The 24,665-nt window shown below is 41.6% G+C and overlaps 1 protein-coding gene across 1 annotated transcript in view; it reads right to left on the bottom strand.

Annotated features, from left to right (window-relative positions):
* LOC122814279 (receptor-type tyrosine-protein phosphatase C-like) overlaps positions 1-24,665 on the bottom strand; it is a 2,027,173-nt gene that overhangs the window by 744,544 nt on the left and 1,257,964 nt on the right. The window contains exon 21 of the mRNA XM_044086870.1: positions 20,232-20,381. Coding sequence (XP_043942805.1) covers positions 20,232-20,381 — 150 coding nt within the window. The remainder of the gene's footprint in view (positions 1-20,231; positions 20,382-24,665) is intronic.

The following is a 24,665-nucleotide window of genomic DNA, read 5'->3' as shown; positions in this document are numbered from 1 at the left end:
CATTATAACCATGCATTGCTGGGGTACTCTATGTGACTTTAAACCATGTAAACAATCAACAATGACCAGGAAATTTGGCTATGTGCTTAAGGGCTTAGCAATAGAGGCACTGGATACAATGTTACTATGTGTAGAGGTAGGAGGTGTTTTACCGGAGTGTTTACGTGATCACTGAGGACCCATTCTTTGACAGTACTGAGCAGGAGGTCTTAGTGTTTCAGGAAGGTTACTGCACAAATGTCTACATTCTCCAGGGAGAGGAAGGCTGGCAGGGAGTGAAGTTTCTTGTTAAGACATCTAACACTGAGCGGGACCAACTTCAGATATTCCTTCATAAGTCCAGTTAAGTCTTTAGTTTCATTAGTTTGGCATTTCTTAAAAAAGGCACACTGGGGGGAAAGGTCTTAGCCAGTATTCAAAAGCTTAGATAGGATAAATGCAGACCATCCCTGGCAAAGCAGCATGGTCTGACAACTATGTCATCCTAGGCCATCAAATATTGTACCCCTTGGACTGACACCAGAAGCTAAGCCAATTGTTAAAATCAATCATTTTCTCTTTGTAATCAGTCAGTATCCTTGGAGAAAGTAGTATGCTGCTCAGTGCTGGGCTTGTACCTTGATCATGTCTTGCTTCATATAGTTAAGGGAGGTAAGTCTCAGGTCATTAACGCCCACATGGACTATAAGAGAGTCATACTGGTATCCGTGGTTCAATGACTTGAGTGCCTGTGTGACTTGATGGATCCTAGCTCCAGAAAGGCAGCTAATTGTGACCCGCTCCTTACTCACGTCTTGGTAAAGGGGACAATGATGTGCCACACTATAAAATCAACAATGACCAGGAAATTTGGCTATGTGCTTAAGGGCTTAGCAATAGAGGCATTGGATACAATGTCACTATGTGCAGCTGTAGGGGGGTGTTTTAACGGAGTGTTTACGTGATCACTGAGGACCCATTCTTTGTCTGTACTGAGCAGGAGGTCTTAGTGTTTCAGGAAGGTTACCTAAAAGTGCCTCAGCATAAGTAGTTTTATGTGTAATGTCTTTAATCTGTGCAGTAGGCATGATGCAAGTGTCACTGGCAACCTCTATAGGATTAGTTTTGGTTGTATGACAGAGATTTGCTTTCAGTGTTAAAGTGTACTTACACCTCTTGCATACATTATTTGTTTTATAAAGAATAAGGGGGCTGTTAATGTACATGAGACAATTGTTTCAATACCTCAGAATACCCATCTCAACCAGATTAACCTCAGATAAAATCGGGAAGTGCCTACCCATGGCTACTGATCTACTAAGGAGGAGTGAGGGAAATTTAAATATTGAATGGGTCACTAAGACAAAGAACTTGATGAGCAGTGCTCAGCTATGTGCAAACTATATGCTCTAGTAGTTACAAAAGCTGTCTAGACTGTAATGTCAGAATAGTGTAGAGCACAAACCTTCCTAATGTAAAATAACTGGTTTGGATCCCTGGTGCTCCAAGCAGAACAAAGACACTTAGAGTACAGGTAAAATATGCCTTTACCAACAATTACCAGCTCAGAAGGTTGGAGGCTACCTTCTCTTCACACAAGAGTTTCGACCACAAACCTTCTTAATGTAAAATAACTGGTTTGGAGTCTAAATGCTTAAACCAGAATTCAGACACGTATAGAATAACATACACAATAAATCTTCAACAAGCAATTCCTTGGTCAGAAGAGCATAGGCTATCCTTTCCTGCCAAAAGAGTGTAGACTACAAACCTTCCTAATGTAAAATAACTGGTTTGGAGCCCAAGTGATTAAATCAGAACAAAGACACTTAGAATAACAGGTACAATAAGCCTTCACAAGAAATGTCCAGCTCAGAAGGTTTCAGGATACCTTCTCTTCCTACAACAGAGTAGACCACAAACCTTAATAGAAAATAAGTGGCCTAGAGCCCAAGCACTTAAACCAGAACTAAGACACTTTTAGAATAACATACATAATAAGCCTTCAACCAGCAATTCCCAATTCAGAAGGATGAAAGCTACCTCTCCTGCCACAAGAGTGTAGAACACAAACCTTCCTTATGTAAGATAACTAGCTTGAAGCCCAAGTGCTTAAATCAAAACTAAGATGCTTAGAATAACAGTTACAATGTAATCACACTACTAACAAGCGGTAATAAATGCAGCAAATTAAATGCAACTCAACACTTTAAGAATGTGCAGCAAAAACCTAAATAAAGTAGGAAGAATAGAAATACAACAAAATCAGTTGAACACAGAGAAATTTTTATTTATTAATTATTTATTTTATTAAGTGGAAAGGTAGGAAAAAGAAGACAATTCCAGTTTAAGAGACTAAAGGGAAGGGCCTTTCCCAGCTGATTTCTCAGTGCTCAGTATAATGAGCTGATGAGATGAGACTGGGAGGAATGTCCAAAATCAGATTTATAGTAGGACCGGGCAACTCAAAAAACACCAGTTTTAACAGTACAACAACAGCAGGGCAAGTGAGTGGGAAAAATCAAATGCAGGCACAGATCTTCAATAGTCAGGCAGAGAACAGCAAGTCAAACAAAAACTACAGCTAAATAAAGATGCCACTAAATATTTATAGTTAAATGAGGAATGCTATTTCTCAGCTCTTCCCACTAATTAGCTGGATGTTATTCAATGTCTGCAAAATAATTCTTTTTTAACTGACCTTAGCCAAGACCTTTCAACCCTCCAAAAAGAACTAGCAACTTAAAAAAAATGCAATATAAGAAGATATAAAAAAAGAAGTAACCAAACCTTAAATGAATATCTTCAATCCAAAATAAAATGCAGACAGAGATCAGCAATAATCAGGCAAATAACAGCAAGTCAAATAAGAAAACAAGCAGTAGTAAGGGTCTAATGCAGGGGTTCCCAAAGTGTGTGCCACAGTGCCCTGGGGAGCCACAGCTTCCTCACAGGGGCACCTAGAACTAATAAGCTTAGCTGCAAAATAAATCACGAACAGTTCACGGTTTATTTTGCATCAAAGCTTATTAGTTCGCGGTGAGCTAAGTCTAGACCTACACTGTAGCTTTTTAGCAGAACTGGCATCAAGTATAGCAGCGGTCCCCAACCACCGAGCCATGGACGATTACCGGGCTGTGGAGCACTTGGAACCGGGCCGTCTGGTAAGTGAATGCCTGTATGAGTGTGTATGTGTGTCTGTCTGCATGTGTGAGTGAATGCGTGCATGTAAGCAAAAGAGTCTGTGTGTGTGAGAGAGAGCTCGGAAGAGTGAGAGCGATGTGTGAGTGAATGCAGGAAAGATTGAAGAAGTGGCTGTGTGTGTGTGTGTGTGTGTGTGTGTGTGTGTGTGTGTGTGTGTGTGTGTGTCAGAGTGGGAGAGTGAGAGCAATATGTGAATGGATGCAGGAATGAATGAAGAAGTGGCGGTGTGTGTGTGTTTGTGTGTGTGTGTGTGTGTGTGTGTGTGTGTGTGTGTGTGTGTGTGTGTGTGTGTCTGTGTGTGAGATCGGGAAAGTGAGAGCGATGTGTGAATAAATCTAGGTATAAATGAGGAAGTGGCTGTGTGTGTGTGTGTGTGTGTGTGTGTGTGCGTGTGTGTGTGTGTGTGTGTGTGTGTGTGTGTGTGTGTGTCTGTGAATAAATGCAGCTATGAATGATGAAGTGGCTGTATGTGTGTATGTGTGAGATCGGGAGAGTGACAGCAATGTGTGAATGAATGCAGGTATGAATGAGGAAGTGAATGTGTGTATGTATGTGTGAGATTGGAAGAGTGAGAGGGATGTATGAATGAATGCGTAAGTGGGTGTGTGGCATGTAGGTGTGAGATCGGGAGAGTGAGAGGGATGTATGAATGAATGCGTAAGTGGGTGTGTGGTGTGTGGGTGTGACAGACACTGAGAGTGATGTGTGAATGAATGCAGGTATGAATGAGGAAGTGACTGTGTGTGTGTTTGATTGGGAGAGAGTGAGAACAATGTGTGAGTGAATGCAGGTATGAATGAGAAAGTGATTGTGTGTGTGTGTGTGTGTGTGTGTGTGTGTGTGTGTGTGTGTGTGTGTGTGTGTGTGTGTCACGGGGGGAGAGAGTGAAGAGTGAGAGTGATCCCTGGCAGCAGCAGCAGGAATGAGGTCTGTCTAAGTCTGGACCATACCACTGGACATATACCTCTCACCCTCTTAGATCAAGAAATCTGGGCAAAGCCAAAAAATAGTGGGGGTACAAAGGCACAAAATAGGGACACTTTTAAGTACTGCTCTCACAAACTTAGAAAATTGATAGAAATGCAGGTTTTGCATTAGCATGAACATTCTGAAGGGTATGAAGTATGAAACCCAACTGTCTGTCATTATTTTCTGACTTCAGCCTCAATGATCTGCCAGTGATTTGCCAGAGAACAACAATTTTATGAGAAAAAGACCAAAAATATGAGGCAAAAATCTGGACATTCTGCAAAAATCTATACAATTGAGAGGTATGCTGGACAGAGCCAAATAATAGGGACAGATTCTAAATATTGCTCTTATAAACTTAACGTTAATAAGGTTGCCATTAGGTTTGCTTACCTCTCAACCATAGTAGATCAGTGTTATGCTGTTAAGCAGAATGTACACTTTTTTTGGTAATTGTCTTTTTTATTGTACTTTTGAGCTTTTCTCTCTAGGTCTCCTAGTCCAGTCGGGCAGCCTCATTAGATAAATGTCAAATAAATAACTATATAAATAAATGAAATATGCACTTTATGCACACTGCGGAGGGAGGGGGTGCTCCTTGTGAAAACTTGGATTCAGCAAGGAAGCCGAGAATCAAAAAAGTTTGGGAACCACTGGTTTAATGTATAATTTAACTACCTCCCCATCCTGCATTAAATATACAATGTTAGCTTCTTCATGTAGGGTCTCTGTAACAGTAATTCATAACATCATTGTTTTCCCACCGAGTATCTAGATTTCACCAACCATAGTTTATTCTTAGCAGTTCCTTTGTCCCTATGAAGATTTTTACACACACACACACACATACACACACACACACACACACACACACACACACACACACACACACACACACACACACACACACACACATTGATGCATGCATGCACACACACACACACACACACACACACACACACACACACACACACACACACACACAAAAATGCAGTTTTGGAGTTAAAAATGTATGATAAGCCAGCGTGCCCAGTCTGTGCACAATTAATGGAGAGGATTGTATGGACACAGCTGGGGCTTTACATTATTCCCTATTCTCCTCAGGGATGGAAACAATGACAGACAATATAGTCTGGATGAATACCACTGACCATTGTAGGGGCCAGCAGGATCGAATTGTCAAGATAGGGAAAGATACTGGATCTTGATGAAGATGGGCTGTTACTACAGACATGAATTTGGTGAACACTCTGGGGGCAAAAGTGAGCCTGAATGGCAATGTGTACAACTGAAAATGACTGGCTTCCACATAGAATTAACTTCTTTGTCACTCTGATGTTCTGGTAGACATCCAGAAGGTCTAAAGAGTACTTTCAATCTTCCAGTCTCCTTTGATCAGCCAAAGGATGACAGACAACAATATAATCATATGAAAGGGCTACTTTAGAACAAAGGGATTCAGGACAAAAAAGGCTAGAATGGGCCTGAGGTGCTTAGCCTCACTGGTTTCTGAAGATAACCCTCAGTAAAAGCTCAGCCCTTTTTAGTCTGATGGGATCTCTTGGATAACTCTCTATTTTTTGTATAAAACTGAGAAAGCACAGTTGTGTAAGTAAACTTACTATAACAGCAGATGTTTGAACAGATCACTGTTGCAGTAGCCTAAGTTATGTGATAAGCATCCTCCAAGGATAACTTTTATGAGACAGATATCAAAGCTTAGAAAGAAAGACAGGAAGATGGATCAGAGTCCATGAACTCTTGGAGAATACTCCAAGGAAATCCTGATTCAGCCATAGTGAAACAAGTCAGAGGTGTAATGCTTGAAAGATGCATATATAGAAGAACACATTGTTGACTCTGTAATACCCCTTTTCAAAAAACAGCAGAAGTAGCTGTAGCCCTAGTAAAGTGTCCACCAATTTTGTTTGGAAGTGCCATGCCATGATATGCAGGAGACAGCAATTTAGAAATAGTCTTTTGGAAAACTTACTGTCCCTTCTTTCTTCCTGACATTTTAGTATCTGAGTTTGCATGTGAAAGTCCACAGTATGCAGGATTTTCTCTCCCTTATTTATTTATTTTTTTTTTTGCTTCTGGTAAAAAAACAGGGAAATAAATATATTTATTCAAGATAAACTCTGAAGCAATTTTAGGAATGAAAGAAGGACTGGTTCTTAGATATGACCTATCCTTATAAATGATGAGAGAGGGCTGAGTCACCATATGAGTTTGTACCTCTAGCAGAAAATCAGAGCACTAGTTTCCATAATAAGAATTTTAAATCAGTCTTTTTAGCTGGTTCAAAAGGAAAAAGTGTAATTTTCTACAGTATAAAGTTAAGATCCCATAAGGAAGCCATGTGCTTCCTAGATATATATATATATATATATATATATATACACACACACACACACACACACACACACACACACACACATATATATATATATATATATATATATATATATATATATATATATATATATAAAATAGCCCTTTCAAAAACTGCTTAATTTAAAAGAAGAAAGGGGGACCTATAGACAGGCAAACTGAAATGGCCAAAAGATGTGTTTTAACAGAAGCGTAATAAAGGCCTGAGGATAATAACTCAGACAAATATTGTAGAACAAAGGTTGCTTTAACAGGATCTTGGTTCATGTTATAGCAACAATTAGTAAATCTTTTCCATTTTGAAACATATGATTTTTCTAGTAACAGGTATCTTAGAATACTTTAATACCTGCTGTACATTCTCAAAAACAAAGGTACCTAAAAGATGTCAAGATTCTATCATCCAGGATGTGAGCTGAAAAAACATGAAGACCATGATAAATCAGAGAACTACTACCTTGTGTAAGGACATACTGTGAGGTGATTGCCCTTGGTCATCTTCAACAGAAGGGAGAACCACCACTGTTACCAGTAATATTTTTAGAGAGCCATTTTAATCTTTAAATGCATACATGAACAAACATTCCCTTACATGAGAAAGCAATAGCATCTGTCTCCCAGAACTTTCTGCTAGGAGTCCTGGAAGAGAGTTTTGTAAATTGCCTGATGAATGCAAGCAAACAGATCAACTTGAGGAGTTCCCAACATGTGGATGATTTCTTGAAAGATCCCAGAGTATAAATTCCTTTCAGAACATACAATATCATGCATCTGCTGTGTCTTCCCTGGGCTAAGAATTAAACAGGTCCAATGGGATCAGTGCTCTACCCCAGTTAGCAAATTAAAAATAAATAAATAAACAGTGGGCTGTACTGATCCTGCTCTGCTTGCCTACCACAAATATTTTGCTCTGACAGAATGTAAGTGGCCTGTAGCGATAGGTTGAATTGCATGGCCAGGTCTCAGGCTAGCATTGCTAATCTTCACAGTGGGTAAGTTCTGGTTCCCCCTTGTTTGATTATACACCACACAAAACAGTCTGTGAAAACCAAGGGGGGACCTGAAGTCCAGAGATGATGTACAGATTTGAGAACTATTAACAACACCTTTATTTCTTTGATATTTATGTGCTTTTTTTCTGTACTGAGTGTTCCACAAACCTTGAACCTTCATCCCTTTGGAAACAGTTCCCTATGCAAAATCTGAAACATCTATGGTTACATATTGGAAAGGGATAGGAGGGGAGAAGGGAAGATCTGGACTAAGGGACATCTGATTTACTCTCCAGTGAATCTCTTTCTTGACAAAAGCCAGCAATGGAATTTGAAAGAAAATTTGAAATTTTCTACAGATTGAATGCTGACTGTCAGGAGCACTGCTTGCTACATTAAAATAATTTCTAAGGCTGACAAAACATAGGGAATAGGTGCTGGTTACGAGGAATCCACTTGCAACAACTCAGAATATTTTTGCTGGATCTCTGGTTTCTTTTTGACTCCACTTAACAAATCCTTGATTCCTTCAAATGTGTCTGAAAAAGACAATTCCTCAGGAGGGAATCATGTATATGAATATATCGTTTCCTCACATTTTTAGTAATTCAAGCCTACCTCTTGTAGAACAGAATCTTAAGGCTGGGTGATATTTTCCTTCTTGGAATAGTTTCAGATTGTAATGACTGAAATGCTTTAAATAAGCTTTCAGCAAAGGCAAACCAATCATCTTTTACCCTCTTAAGTAAAATGTTGGATGTATGTTTCAGTTTATGATTCTATTTCCTAGGAGTGTCTAAAGAAAAGTTAATACTCTTACATATAGGTTCATAGGTTCATAGGTTTATACTAGGCTATCTGCCCTAAGGCATTTATAAGCCTAGCCCAAAGTTTTGTGGCTTACGCCACCCCTTATATGAAAAAATACTGTGCCCATTAGTTTGTTGTGCCTCTGTCCAGCAGTGACACAGAGATGATTCCCGGGGTAAACCTACGGATCTCCCATCCACAGGTCAAGATTTCTCTTGAACAGAGCCAGCGAGGTGCTCTGCCTCACATGGACCGGGATTTTATTCCACAGCATAGGGAGTCTCTGAGTGATAAATCTATCCCTCCAGCACATCCTATTTATATCTGTGCTAAGGTTTAAGTTGCTTGCTCTAGTGGTTTTGGTGGATTTGGATTTTTTGAGGTGGAGCATGTCCTTAATTCCGGGTTGGACATGGCCTTTTATGTCAGGCACATGTCACCTCTGAGCAGATGGTATGCAACTGAATAGAGCTGGAGTTTCTTCAATCTGGCAGCATATGACAGATTTTGGAGTCCCTTTATCCTTTTGGTGAGGAACTTTTGGGGTCTCTCCAATTGCTGCAGATGTAAGGTGAGATACATCCCGAATGGGGCATTGTACTCGATCATTGGTCTGATAAGTGAAGAGTACAGGGGAACAATGACCTCACTAGATCTGGATGTGAATCCCTTCATGATCAGGTGGGCAATGTAGAAGGTCTTTCTAACCACTTTAGCAACGTGAGTGTCAAAAGAAAGGCCACTGTCAACCTGGGTCCCCAGGTCCCTGATAACCTCTTCTGTGCTTAGTGGATTGCCACCTATATGGTAGCTTGGGGTTACCTTGTTTTTCCCGAAGGGTATGACTATACATTTTTTGGCGTTTAACTTCAGGCCATGGCTCTGGCACCAGCTATCTGTTTCCGTGAGTCCCTTCTGAAGGATATCCGTGTCCGATGCACTTTCCACTATGGCGCCCAGTTTGCAGTCGTCTGCAAACTTTGTCAGCAAAGTCCTCCCATGTTGGCCTGTACTTCTGAGAAGTAGATGCCGAACAATAGGGGGCCAAGGACCGAGCCCTGTGGGACACCACTTGTGACCGGCTTGGAGTCTGACAGCGCCAGCAACTCTAACCCTGTGGGTTCTGTCCTTAAGCCAGTTTGCAACCCATCTTGTGACATATGGGTTTACATTTAAGCTGGTAAGTTTTTCTACAATACCCAAGTGGTGTATTGTGTCGAAAGCCTTTGCAAGGTCAAGGTAGGCTGTATGGACTTCCTTTCCCTCATCAATGGCCTTGGTGACTGTTTCGAAGAAATCGACCAAGTTCAAAAGGCATGATCTTCCCTTGACAAAGCCAAACTGGGTCGGGTCCAATGTCTGCAAGTCCCCTATATCTTTGTTTATGAGCTCCATTATGATCCTCTCCATAGCTTTGCAGACTAGACTTGTTAAGCTTATGGGGCGGTAATTACCAGGGTCCGTAGAGGCACCGCCTTTGTGGAGTGGGACCACAGTTGCCATACGCCACTCCTTGGGCATGTATCCTGTGGTAAGGCTGCGATTAAACAGCTGCCTTATGTGTGGGTTTAATTCCTCATTTAGCTCGTGTAGCACACAGCCGGGGACACCATCCGGTCCCATTGGTGCTGTGTTTTTAGCTTTAGAGAGAGCAGCTTTCACCTGTGCATTTGAGATGTCTGAGAGGCTACACTCCGCTGGGATAGTTATCTCTCCTTTAGGGGGGGAGAGGGGGGTGAAGTTTGCACTGAACCTGTCTGCCAGTATGTTGGCAATGTCTGTGGGTTCAGTGATTTTTGTATCATTTTGGACTAATTCTGAGCATATCTGGGAGTTTCCACCCAGGTTCCTAACATAGCTGAAAAAGGCCTTATGATTGTCCTTTGAATCCATGGCAATTTTTCTCTCAAAATTGGCCTTAGTTGATTTTATGAGTGCTCGTATTTTTTTACTAATAATGATCAGGGGTGACTTCCCTTTTATGGATTTTGTTCTATCATGTAATAGCTTTCTCCTCTTATTGTAAAGTTTGTTAATGGCTGGGGTCCACCAGACTGGATGTTTGCCCTTTGTGGAAAGAGTCTTGGTTTTATTTGGGATTGGCTGATCCATGCAGTCCTGGAGGTGTTCATAGAAGGCATTTGTAAGGGCTTCCGCAGCTTGGGTTGTGGTTTCCACTGACTCAGGGGCCTTGAAGGATACCACACCAGTCTTGAGTAGTGTGAAGTTTGCTTTAGAAGTTCTTCACTGTGGTCTTTTTTGTTTGGGGTGGGGGCGGGATGTGGATTTCCAGTGAGATTAGTTTATGATCAGATCTTACCAATGAGGGATATACTTCCGGAGTGGAGCATTTTGTCCCCATGTTTGTGATAATGAGATCTAGTATATTTTCTCCTCTCATGGGAACAGTGACTAGCTGTTCCATGGCATTTGAATTTATGAACTCCAGGAACCGTTGGGCTAGAAAGTTAGGGCTTGAGTAATGTTCCTAGTCTATATTCGGGTAGTTGAAGTCACCCAATATGATGGTGTTTGGAGATACATTTATACCCTCCAGTGTCTTCAGGAAGGCTGTGTGGGGTTCCTGAGTTTGAGAGGGTGGCCTGTAGCATGCTACAATTTGTAGAGCAGTTTTGCCTATGGTTACGATCATCAATCCAGGATTCAATTCCTCAGTCCATTCCTGCAGGGAAATAACATCTTTAGCCCTCCTTTGTACTGAAAAAGAGGGCTTCTCCCCTGCAGAATGTGGAAGTATGAGCAGCCTTTGAGGACGTACTTGCATCCTGAGTCTTAACGCATCCTAATGAGCAATGTTAGAGGGGCTGAAAGAAACAGATGGACATATTTAGTGCTAAGTAATGGTCAAAGCAGAGTTGCCCATTGAAGGCTGAGAAAATGAGAAATCCAGAATGGAAAGTGAATCCTCCCTTGATACTTTTCTTTGGGGACCAAATGGGTATCTCTCAAGGAACTAGAACCCTGCTCCATTAAATCTACAGATAAACACCTTAAACCTCTGGTTTTCTAAATGCAACAGAAGAGAATTTTACCTACTATGCAACATTTTACAGATAAAAGATTAAGAAATTGAACAAGACTGAATGCCATGTTCCTCCCATAAAAGAAACAAGATGCATCATATTCCCTGTAGGAAATTTGTCAGTTACATGAACACTTCCCTTTAGAGCAAGAAATACATTCAGACAAAAGTAATCTTTTCTCAAAAAAATGTAAAGATGCCCTCAATGGGGTAATTATTTGTTTGCCTTGATAACCAACTGGCTGATCACTAGGCCTAAAAAGTAGCATCACTAATACAGACTTGGTGGCTGCTTCAAGGGCAGGACAGTTCGGATTTTGTGTGTCAGTATATATTTACTTTTATGCATTTTGCTTACAAACTGCAACACACGTATGGTTGTAAGGGGAGAGTAGGAACTGGAAGCATGCTCCACTGATCTACAGGTAAGCACCTTTAATGCTCTACAGGTAAGCACCTTTTAAGTTTTGATTTTCTAAATTTAACAGTAGAGAGTTCCACTTAGTTTGCAGTATTTTAGGGATAAAAGATTTACAATTTGAACAATACTGAATGTCGTTTTCCCTCTGCTAAACAAAACAGACAAGATGTGATAATCTCTACAGTGAATTTTTGACTACTTGAACCCTTCCCTTTAGTCCTAGACATAAATTCAGAGAAACAGTAAACACTTTTTTTTTCAAAAAAAATCTAAAGAAATCTTCACCATGGTAATTATCTGTACCCCTTAGCAAAGAACTGCCTGACCACAAAACCTGAGAAAGCAAGTGACTTGCTGGCTGCTTTAGTGGCTATAAATTTCTGATATTTGGCACCCATACATTTGCTTTTATCTGTCCTGGTTGCAAATTACAACGCACATACTATTATAAGAAGGAAGCTGTAATGGAAACTTAAGCTTTCTTGGAAGTTTTTCTGTCTTGAGGACTGGAAGGGAATGGAGGAGAAATGTCCAGGAAAATGGAACCCTAGTACATTACAGAGAAGCAAATTTAATCTTTGATTTTCTAACTGTAACAGTAGAGAGTATCACCTATCATGCAGCATTTTAGGGGTGTGTGTGCCCAGGTTGCTGCCTTAATGCTTTGGACCAGGTCATATGTCCAATCTTTTGCAGAATACATCTTATAAAAAAGAAGCTATGTACTCACCATAGCGTTCCAGCTGAGTAGTTACACTTAATTTTTCTGCATCCTGTGGGTATTCGGATCCATATTGGATCCGAGCCGGCAACTTTTCAAGCATCTGCTCCAAGCTCCAAGCTCCTCCCCCTTACCCATAACCTATCACCATCTCCTACCTTCCCTCAGATCTAGTTTGCCATTACTCAACCAATCAGCAACTTAGTTATATAATAAACCGTGAACAGGTTCGGGGGAAGGAGGGTGGGACGGTTGCAGAAAAATGAAGTGTAACTACTCAGATGGAACATTATGGTGAGTACATAACTTTTTATCTGAAGTAGTTAACTTCATTTTATCTCCAACCTGTGGGACAGAGTCCCCTGCTACTTAAACTCCTGGGAGGCCCTCATGGAAGGATATTCCTGAACACCACAGAGCCGTAGGATGCTCTCCCTCTGGAGATCAAATCCAACTTATAATGAGAAATAAAGGCATGTGACCTTGCCCAGGTTGCTGCCGCGCAAATGTCATCCAGTGGAACCCTAGACCAAAATTCAGCAGGAGTCGCCATAGATCTGGCAGAATGAGCTTTAACAGGACCAGGTGGGGACAGATCTTTGTCTTTATAAATTTGCAAAATACATTCTGTAATCCAGCTAGCTAAAGAAACCTTGGAGATGGCTTTGCCCAGAAAGGGTTTAGAAAAGGACACAAATAACTGGTCAGACTTACGGAAGAGCTTTTTCTGTGTGAATAAAATGAAGCTGTCTATGAACATCTAGCAAATGCAGCTTATATTCACCCTTGTTCTGAAAATTTGGAAAGAAAACAAGCAGGTTAATTGTGTGATTAATGTTTGATTCTGAAGCTACTTTTGGTAAGAAGGAAGGGTTCGTGCGGAGAGAAACCCTGTCCTTATGGAAGATGAAGTAAGGGGGCACAGCAGACAAAGCTTGAATCTCAGAAACCCTCCTAGATGATGTAATGGCCACTAAGAAGGCTGTCTCCCAGGATAAGAACTTCAAATCTACTGATGCTGCAGGTTCAAAGGAGGGAGCAACTAAAGCCTGCAGAACCAAGGTAAGGTCCAAAGGAAGAACAGAGCTCTTAATTGGAGGACACAAAAGAAAGGTGCCTTTAAGAAAAGCCTTACACAGTCTAAAAGAGGCCAGGGCATTCATGTTTTCGCTTCATGGAAATTCGAGATAGATGCCAGTTGCACTTTCACCGTGGAGGAATTAGCTTCTTGTTGAAAAATATTGGCTAAGAAATCCAACAATGCAGGAACAGGGGCTGTAAAGGGATCCAGGTTCCTCTGAGAAGCCCAAATAGAGAATCGTTTCCATTTACTGCGGTAAATCTTCCTAGTGGATGCCTTATAGGATGCCACTAGAATAGTTTTTACTGAAGATGAAAGACCAGAGTCCTGGCAATCAAGGGAGCTGGCGCAACCAAGCCATTAGCTTGCGGTTGTCCAGGCTGGGGGGACAAGTGCCCAAGGGATGGGAAATTAGATCCGGGTGGGGATCCAGAGACCGAGGATCCAGAATCCAAGGGTTGGGAGGGTGGCCTAATGGTTAAGGTGTTTGCCTTACAAACACAAGGTGCAGGGTTTGAGTCTCACGAGGGATAATTGGCTAGGCTTAAAATGCCTCACAAGGGCATTTAGTCTAGTACTAATCTATGAACCTAATCTATGAAGGAGAAGCTAGAACATGAGGCCAGAGGAAGGGGAACCACACCTGACGAGGCCAGAACGGGGCAATGAGGATCACTTTGCACCACAGTCGGCAAGCTTTCTGAAGAAACTTTGAAATGAGAGGTAACGGGGGATAAGTATACAGTAACCTGGGAGGCCAAACATGGATTAGAGTGTCTCTGGGAGGATCCTCTGGTGAGGGGATCAGAGTGAAGAACTCACTGCACTTCGCATTGGAAGGAGATGCAAAGAGATTGCAGCAAAGCTGACCCCATGCAAGGAAGATCTCCTCCGCTAACGATTGTTTCAGAGACCACTCGTATGGTATTAGAATAGCCTGACTCAATCTGTATGCTAAAATGTTGGAGCGTCCCAGGATGTGCGTTGCAATCAGAAATTGACTGGTGGAAATCGCCCACTCCCACACACTCATGGCCACATGACACTAAGGATAAGATCTGGTTCCTCCCTGTTTGTTGATCTACCAGACAACTGACAAGTTGTCTGACTGAATTGCAATAGTCCCTGGAGGAAGGACAGTGTGAAAGGCTTGCAAAACTAAAAGCAATGCTCTCATCTCCAGAACATTGATATGCAATCTGGTCTTGATCTGGGACCACGTGCCTTGGACCGTCCTCCCCAGATAATGCCCCCCCACCCAAGCTGGGAGGCATCCATGGTCACTGTGGCTTGGGCTGTGGGTGAAACAAATGGGTGTCCCGGTGACAGGAGCCACCAGAGAAGCGACGCCCTGCAGGCTTTACTGATTTGAATTGGATAGTCCATGGGGAGATCTAGCCAAGGCCACTGTACGGCTAGAGTCACTGAAGAACACGCATGTGAAGATGCGCACAGGGGAGGATCAAGATTGCTGCAGCCATAGAGCCTAGGGCTCAGAGAACATCGCCAGCCTTTGGTAGCCTGGGGCCAAGAACCACTGATATATGGGCCCGTAGGCTCTGGACCCTGTCTGGAGTTAGGAAGACTTTCAATTGAAGGGTGTCCAGCTGTGCTCCGATAAAGTCCAAGATCTGCACCAGGTCCAAGAGGGACTTGGAAACATTGATCGTGATCCCTAACAAGTCTGCAAGATGAAGGAAGGAATCTCTGGCTATGCAAAGAAGATGCTTGGTGGAAGCAGCGAGGAGCCAATCATCTAGGTAAGGGAATACCTGAATTCTTAGGTGAGCTGCTATGACTGCCATTACCTTGGTAAACATCCTGGGGGCTGTGGTGAGACCAAAGGGTAGGGCTCTGAACTGGAAGTGATTGGCTCCCAGACAGAAGTGAAGGAATCTCCTGGAGCTTCTGTGAATCTTGATGCGGTAGTAAGCATCCTGGAGGTCTATTGAGCACATCCAGTTGCATTCTCGAAGATAAGGTAGAATGGACTGTAGGGTGACCATCCAGAATTTTTGCTTGGCTACAGTCAGGTTCAAGGTTGACAGGTCCAGGATGGGCCTGAAGTCCCTCATCATTTTTGGCACTAAAAAGAACCTGGAGTAAACACCTGATCTGGACTAATCTGGGGGACCAGTTTGATGGCTCGTTTGCAAAGCATCTTGGAAATCTCTAGTGCTGCCGCCTCCCTTTGTGCAGGTGGAACATCTGGGAGGTGCTTTGGTTGGACAGGAGGGGTAACAAATGGGATGGTGTAGCCTCTGAATATTATTTGAAGCACCCAACAATGTGCAGTTATGGACTCCCAAGCTGTTGGGTGCAATGATAATCTAAAAGGTTTCCCTAGACCCAAAGTTCCTCGGCCCCCTCCTGCCTCTGGGGTGGTGTCTGTCCTGTCCCCCTCTGCCTCTAGGGGATGAGTTGTCTGAGAGTCCTGGGAAAACTGTGATTTTTGGGACCACATCTTCCTTTGCCCCCTCTGGTTCCTAGAAAAGGATCTTTGAGGGCTAGATAAGCGGACTCCAATGGCAGACAAAGTCTTCCTGTCCTTTTCGCTCTGGACCAGAGTGTCACGTACTGTCTTCCCAAAAAGAGGAAAAAAACATCGAAGGGAGCATTTGTGAAAGACGCCTTGAAGGGGTCTGTGTATTAACACAGTCTGAGCCAAGCGTGTCGCCTCATAGCCACATCAGTCCCAGCCTCCCTAGCCGCTCCTTCTGTAGCATGGGAAAGGAGATGCATAGACATGTTCGATACTGATTTTAGAGTCGACATTTTCACGGAGAACAGATGCTTGTCCTCCAGTGACAAAGACTCTGGGGGCGACTCAGCGAGCTCCATGACTAGGTCTCGCTGCAGTCGTATAGTGTGTGCCAAATAGTTCTGATGGAAAATGTCACTGAAAAAAACACTCACTTCCCAAATCGATCCACTACCCTGGACTCCTTGTCCAGAGGGTGGACCGAGGAGCTCTCCTGTGCCAGTTTCTTCTTGGTGGCTGCTGCAACCACCATAACATCCTTGTACCAGGCCTGTCTGTCTGAGGGTGGAGAGAGAATCCTGTCTGGGCATTTTGGTATTGGCTCTGTGGTGTCAGTCTCCTTCCATGCCCACGTAGTGATATGATCCACTTAGGGATCCACAGAAGGGGACAACCAGGACATAGATGATCCCATGTCAAAAGCCTCCAGGAACACTGACTTATCCGTAGAAGGTTTTGGGACTGATTAACCTTCTCTCTGGTGGAGGATCTCCATGATGTCTCCAAAGGAGACATCCTTGGGAGGTGACCTGGGGGAACCTTCTCCTTCATCTAAATCAGTGTCTTCTGTCAATGACTCAGGGGAGTCCAGGTGCCTCCTTTTACATGTGTGCTTATGGGGACCCTCTTCAGTGGGACTCTCTGAAGAAGACTCATGTGCCAGGGAGGGGTTTCTCCAGGGGAATCGCCTGGGGTCCTCTAGCACGGGCTATCCCTGGGACAAGATGAAGGGAGTCATAACCAAATCCAAGGGAGCCTGGATGGAATCCAAGGAAATAGGCTGGGGTCTCGATCCTTGGGAGAGAACCCTCTCCACCACGTCGAACGCCGATGGAGAGCACACCTCCTTAGCACCCAACAAGGAGGAAGCTCTCTCTGGGTCAGCTGTGAGGATCGGGGCCAAGGCAGGAGTAGCCAGAGCTCCGAAGGAATGGCTCAAATCTGACAAAGTCGGAGCAGAAGACACCTCCATTCCCTCAGATCTGACTCCCCATCCTCGGCCCCGAGAGTTGCTCAGATCTGAACTGGTCTGATCCGAGGAACTCAAGGTAATTGCCGGAATTGAGGTTGGAGGAACAATTGGCACCAAACCCCCAGCTCCGAGGATCCTCGGATCCATAAACCCCGAAACCACAGACCGGATCGGGGAAGGAGAAACCGGATGAAAGAAGGGCATGGAGGCCCCCCCCTCCAGAGGGAGAGAGGCCTGGCAAGTCTCCCATCTGGATTTGGGCCCAAATAAATTTCCTCATCATCCTGTCTATATCCAATTCCGATAGACACTGAGTCAAGCATGAGGAGGTGACCGACTTGGATCTGGCTGGTCATTGCAATGACCTAGATGAAGGCCTTGGATCCAAGGGCTCAGTCGGCTCCGAGGAGAACCTTGGGGAGTGGAGCCAAGGAGATGTAGGTTTAGACACTTTAGAAGGCGGGCTAGGGAAGGGTTCACGCACTAGAGATCGCTTGTGGGGCCTATCCCCCCTCTTGTCTCTGTCCTTGTTCTTCCTGTCTTTTCCTTTGGCCACCCCTTCAACAGGTCTAGTGGGAGGGTGAGTCCCAGCCTGAGGGGGAGGTTGAGCAACTGCTGAAGGAGCCCAGGCTAATGAGTCCAGAGAGGAAACAGGTAGAAGGCCTTTTGCAACCAGTTTGGCGTTCCTTTCTTTCAAGGCCCTGGGGTTAAATCCAGTGAACACACTACACTGAATAGAAAGATGGGGAGCACCCAGGCAAACAACACACCAAGTGTGACCATCGGCCGTGAAAGCTTATAGCCACACTCTGTGCATTTCTTGAAGGTAGGTTTTAGCTGATGAGCCATACTACTAACACACACAGCCAACCTACTTAAGACTGACACTCTAAACACACACACTTAAGAGGTAGGGAGGGGCCTGTACTAGACTACTTTACAACAAACTTTTTTTTTTGTTATATAACCGACGAACAAGTGATTGGGGGAGGAAAGGGAACTAAATGACAACACACTCTCACTATTTGGAGAAAAAACAACCAAAAAGTCACTTGCTAATAACCCAACACTTGGGGCTACAAAGATCACGATGCTGATGCACGAAGTGGCAAATGAGATCTGAGGGAAGGCAGGAGATGGTGATGGGTTATGGGTAAGGGGAGGAGCTTGGAGCTCAGAGCAGATGCTTGAAAAGTTGCCAGCTCGAATCCGATATGGATCCGAATACCCACAGGTTGCAGATAAAATGAAGTTAACTACTTCAGATCTTAAGTTGCTACAACATTGACCTAATTATGACCATTTTTCTTGTTATTACCTACTGATGGAGTTGGATGTCTAAGAAGGGAAGAGACTGTGGAAGGCAAGAAGCATGAAATGGGATTATGTAGATTCTGGACATAATATCCCTCACTTACTTGTCTTACAATGATATGCAGCTATGAAGACAAGTCGAGGGAGAGCCATCTCCTGACCTTAGTGATAGCCATTAGTTATGTGAGGGATAATGAACAAAGGTATCCATGATTATTTTGCCAATTTGACCCACCTTTGCAGTGTCAGCCACCTTAGAAGCTGCCAAGATGTCAGTGACCTCTTTCAAAACCCTTGTTGTCAAACTTTGTTGGCTGCTCCTCAACCATAACTGTAGGTACTGATTTCACATAGAAACTATGTGAATTACCAAAACATGTTAAATTTAGAAAGCAACAGTGGGATATTTCTGTATCGAGTGCTGACCAAACGTGGTAAAATAAGATCTGGCATGGGGACCTTAGGAGTAGAGTATTACAGACAAAAGGCCAGAAATCCTCAAACGTTATCAGAGTTAATTCTTACCAGTCCTGCTGATAATGGGCATGGCATTCCAATTTCAAATCGTCTAATCTAATATCAGGATACTTTGCTTTTGTGCCTTATTCAGTGCCAACATTGGTGCCTGCTAAACAGAAGAACCAGTACCAATGTCAATGGCTCCTTGCCCCTGCTAAAGGCAGTTGGTTGACAGACATGACATCTTCCAAAGAAAATGACATAGAAGTCCACAAAATCTATAACTTATGATACTATATTCTTTATATACTCTGATCTTTGCTGAATAAGCATTTTTACCTTTTATGAATTCACAGTTTCAACATACTTCCTTGTTCATTTCTTTTCTGAGGACTTATATCTGTTGCCAGTAAGAAAACACTGTCATGTCTTTTGTCAATGATCTTCTGCAGTTTTTTAACATTTCTAAAACAATAACATTTTTAGACAATTTGGTCAAGGTCTAATGAAACAATATATGGGGAAGTCTTTAGAGGTTATTTGTCTAGCAGTGACATTTATTAATTGATGCAGTTAACCATTTCTTCAAGTAAGTGGAAGACATCTCATATTCAAAAATATGAAGGGTAACTGAAGAAAACATGTTCTAGTGTAGTATATAAAGAGAAACGTGTAACTATGTCAGTGCAGTCCAACAAAGTTGGCAATGGTCTCTACAGGGAAGGAAGCCAAAGCTTTTGTAATTTCAACTCAAGGAATTTATTTATTTATTTGTCTTTGTTGATTGGGAAAGTCCAACTGTTCAGAGCCCATTTTCAGTGGAGGCGCAGTGAGATTGGATACAACAAATGAATTATGATTTACTGTTGCAGAGATGCTGCCTAAAGAACTGGCAGTATTTTTTTAATCTGATGTTATTCGCAAGAAGCGGACTTATTGTTTTTACAATCACTGTAAAATACATTAAACAAAGTATCACAGACTCGCTCTGAGTATGGTAAAGTACCATCATTAAGTTCAAAGTTATACTTTACTGGGTAAATGGGTAATGCTGCAAAAATAATCATCAGTAGAAGAAACTTTCTAAATTACAATGCACGTTATACTCACTTCCAACATCTGTCATTGTATTTTTCTTTTCAGTTTTAATGGAAACATTTTCAAAGAATGCATTCCAAATACATGTGTAGTTTGTATATGGATTTAGTCCATCCAGAGTATTTTCTTTTTTTGTTATGTTCTTGAGCGAATAATGTGTACCTATAGGAGAAATAAAACAAATTCTACTTACAAGCAAGACAAAATGATGATTTGCAATCACAACCAACAAAATTAACCAGTCAAAAAATGTTTAGCCAAGTTAAAAAAGGAAAGTAAGTGGTACAGTGGTGAAGCGGTAGCATTGTTGCCTCACAGCAAGAGGTTCTCCGGTTCAATTCTTGGCTGGGGTGCCTTCTATGCAGAATCTGCATGTCCTCCCTGCATTTGTGTGGGTTTCCTCTGGGTGCTCTGGCTTCCTTCCATGTTAGAAAGACATTCATATGAAGCGTTTCTCCCTGGGCCTCTGCTGAAAATTGGCTTTGTTCCAAGTTGGACTTTCGCAGTTAACAAATGTTAAATAAATAAAATAAATATATTTAGTCAAAATCACTGTTCTGCTTATCAGGAAAAGGCTGCACTGAGAAGTCTGCACTTGCACAATAGATTAAATTAAAGATTAGATTAAAAATACAGGTAATGTAATAATAATTGCAGATAAATGATGCACTTTACACATGACAAGCATAGAAATGATTTTTATAAATGTATGTTTTATGCCTCGGATAAAGAAACAAATAAGCAATAGATCTAGGTTAAAAAAAAAAAAATTAATAATCAGAAAATAAGTTAGGATACTACATGGAAGAAAACCAAACGGATCTTTAGTGCCAATATCTTCCTATTGAAATGTTGGCACTCGACATTTCGAGTGCCAAAAAGCTGAAACCCCCCCCAGAAAACCTAGAGAAGAGTGAATTTCAAAATCATTCCTCCTTAAAATTTTTTTTTTTTTGCAAGAGTGTAAAGCCTCCATTGCACCCCCATACTCCTGAAATTATATATACCAACTCCAAGATTGTCATACCTTGGAGAAAAGTAAATATTCAGATAAATGGCATCTCGCACTTAATATATAAAGGTCTGATCTTTCAGCAATTCAGTCTCCATGTTGGCAGACTAGCACTAGTGCATCCCAGCATTTCAGCTGATTGTCATTCCAACTCTATCCCTAGCTTCATCTTACACTTCTACAAAACATCCTTAAGTAAAACGTCTTTCAAAGTATAGTAAAACAAACTAGTAGGAGTCCTCATAGATCAAAACTTTAACATGCAATCATAACAAAAATGATTTTGTATTCGAAAACAACCAGAAACTTGCTACAATACACAAATCTAAACCTTATCTAACAGAGCAAGCACAGCTAATAGCAGCTTGTACTCTCTTTCTATCACGCCAATCAGTTATACATTACCAAAATGTGCAAACAACAAAACCAATACATTTGCTGCAAATCTACCAAATAAAACATACCCATGTGCAAACCTGCAATAAAAAACAAACAAACCCCCCCCCCCCCCCACAAATTGATGGCTAGATCTTCAGAACATGCTTTATCCAGCTTAAGCAAATTTGTAACATCTTAGGCAATCCTAACAGATACTCATCAATAGCCAAACCTATGCAAAGACACAACCCATCCGAAAACTCAGCTCATAAATTCAAAATCAAATACTTACAACTAAATCCAAGAATCACATAGGTGGCTCCCTTCACTCAGGATACACAGATAAACTATGGAACTGCATCTCTTCAGAACTACATTCAAAACCCAATCACAAATTATTCTTAGAAAAAGTACAGAATTAACTAACATCTAACTGGTATGGCATATGTAATAATCACTAAATACCTGAAACTAAAAATGTAGTAAACGTATGTATGGATAGAAATAATTTACACATGAGAACAATGTGCCCGTTTAACAGTGACTGATTCAAGAATACAAAGCTAACCAGCTTGCACTCATCAACTGCCATACAAAATCTCATGCATATGTTATAGTCCCTAAGTACTTACAAATGTAACACAAATGCAGATGCAAACTTTAAGCTTTGCACGCATAAAGAAATATTTATTCCTGTATCATTTCTCTCACCATCACTCTGTATTAACACTAACAAACATTCTTTCCTCTCAGCTTAATACTTAAGCATACAGAATCTTCTTTCTTGTTACCACTGTAAAACCACTTAACAATTTACAGCTAACCTTCTAAACATCTTCTCAAGATATAAACTTTGCAACTACTAACTTAAACCTAATACAAGAAACTATACGATCCACTGTCAATTGCATTCATAAAAAATGTGCTGCCTATACTAGCCTCTACAAGATGCATAAAAAGATCCTCATCCTTCTCTGTAGTAATTATTGCAGCTTTATTTATTTATTTATGTATTTATTATTAACATTTGATTACTGGGAAAATCTGACTTGGGGAGAAAAGCTCCAAATTATTACAAAACAATTTAAGAACAAAATGCCACAGTATTCAAAATAAAATAAAACATATGCAGTTTAAATACTTAAAACAAATTAGACATAATATAAAAACATTGCATAAAAATCGATGCAAGGTGTATGACAATCATTTAATATTCAGAGAAATTTTAGACAGTTTGTAGAGAAATTAATGGTAAGTTAGTGTAATACAAACAGGAATTGCAATATGAAGTATGGGGAAAAACAGGCTTATTGTATATTTAGAAAGAAAGTCAGAAAAGAGAATTAGATAGCAGTAAGTAAATAAGTGAAGAAGGGAGAGTAGGGAAGTATACAGAATGAAAAGGTACTTGTTCACTTTTAGGGCTATAGGTTATCATGGTTTTGAGCAAGTACAGAGGCAGATTTTAGCTGGGAAGTCTTTCAGAGTGATTTTGAGAGATGGGAAGGAGGATATAGACTTGATGAATACAGGTCAGGAGTTCCAGGCCTTAGCAACATTGTACGAGTATAGACAATGCCCAGCAGATTTACTAGGTTTACAGACAGAAAGGAGTTTTTGGCTGCTGGATCACAATGATTGACTGGGAACATAATTGTGTTGAACGTTTTCTAGTGCTGGGCAGGCAGATGGACACCAGATAATTATATATGTGGTAAGAAGCTAAATATATGTTAGTTGATGTGATAGTTCTAACCAATTTAAGCTTTTCAGTGCTATACAGTGGTGGGTTCTGGAAGGGAAATGTGCTGCAAATTTAACAAGTTTGTTATAGTATTGTTCAAATTTCAATTTTTGTGAAGCCTGGAGGTTAGTAAGGATGGGTATTCCATAAAGAAGTGTAGGGATGAGATAAGTAACGGCAAGTGTAGTTTTAGTTGCATCAGTGAGAAAGTTTTTGGCTCTGTAAAGCAACCACAGTTTTTGACGAGTTTTTCAAAAGCAATTTTGTATATGCAAGTTGAATGTAAGATTATTATCCACTATCACCATTAATAGTTTGCTATGAGAAGTGTCTTCAGTGGTTGCATTATCAAGACAGAGAACTTTAAATTACATTTTTTCATGAGAGAGGGACTTAGGGAAAAAAGTAGTAGTTTGCTTTCTTTTGGGTTGAGCGTGCCGTACGTTATGAAGCATTGTTTCAGTGGCTGTTAAAGCTTCCTGAGTAATTTTTTGGAGGTGTACCACATTGTCAGATGTGCAAATGAGAGTAGAATCATCTGTGTATTGTATTAGGGTTGCCTGTTGTGTGGAAGTATAGAGACTGTTGGTGAAAATGTTAAAGAGGAGAGGACGAAGGACACAGCCTGTGCGTGTGTGTGTGTGTGTGTGTGTGTGTGTGTGTGTGTGTGTGTGTGTGTGTGTGCATGTGTGTGCGTGTGTGTGTGCATGTGTGTGTGTGCATGTGTGTGTGTGTGTGTGTGTGTGTGTGTGTGTGTGTGTGTGTGTGTGTGTGTGTGTGTGTGTGTGTGTGCGTGTGTGTGCGTGTGTGTGCATGTGTGTGCATGTGTGCGTGTGTGTGTGTGTGTGTGTGTGTGTGTGTGCGAAAGGGCAGCTTCTTTACTTTGTTTACTGTGCTTAGCTCAGCTTGCAGGCATAACATTTGAGAGTGTCTTTAGCTTACAGGCATTACGGCTGAGAGAAATGGAAGCTTCTTGGTGATTCCTTTTAATTAATGGCTCTGCTTACAGGCATAACATGTGTTAAATGACAGCTTCTTTATTTTGTTTAGGTCAGTTGCAGGCATTAGGGCTGAGAGAAATGGCAGCTTCTTTAATTAACTACTTTTGTGAGAGTGTGTGTTTAGCTCAGCTTACAGGCATTAAGGCTGAGAGAAATGGCAGATTCTTGAACTACTTTTGAATGGTGATTCATTTTTATGTAATGGCTCAGCTTGCAGGCATAACGTGTGAAACAGAGCTTTACTTTGTTCCTGTGCTTATTTTGAATGGTGATTCCTTTTACTTAACAGCTCAGCTTGCAGGCATTACTTC

This window comes from Protopterus annectens, chromosome 10.part0, assembly GCF_019279795.1.
Source record: "Protopterus annectens isolate FY-2018-M chromosome 10.part0, PAN1.0, whole genome shotgun sequence".
NCBI lineage: Eukaryota > Metazoa > Chordata > Ceratodontiformes > Protopteridae > Protopterus > Protopterus annectens.
The sequence above is the reverse complement of the archived record's forward strand: the minus strand, read 5'-3'. Positions and strand labels throughout refer to the sequence as shown.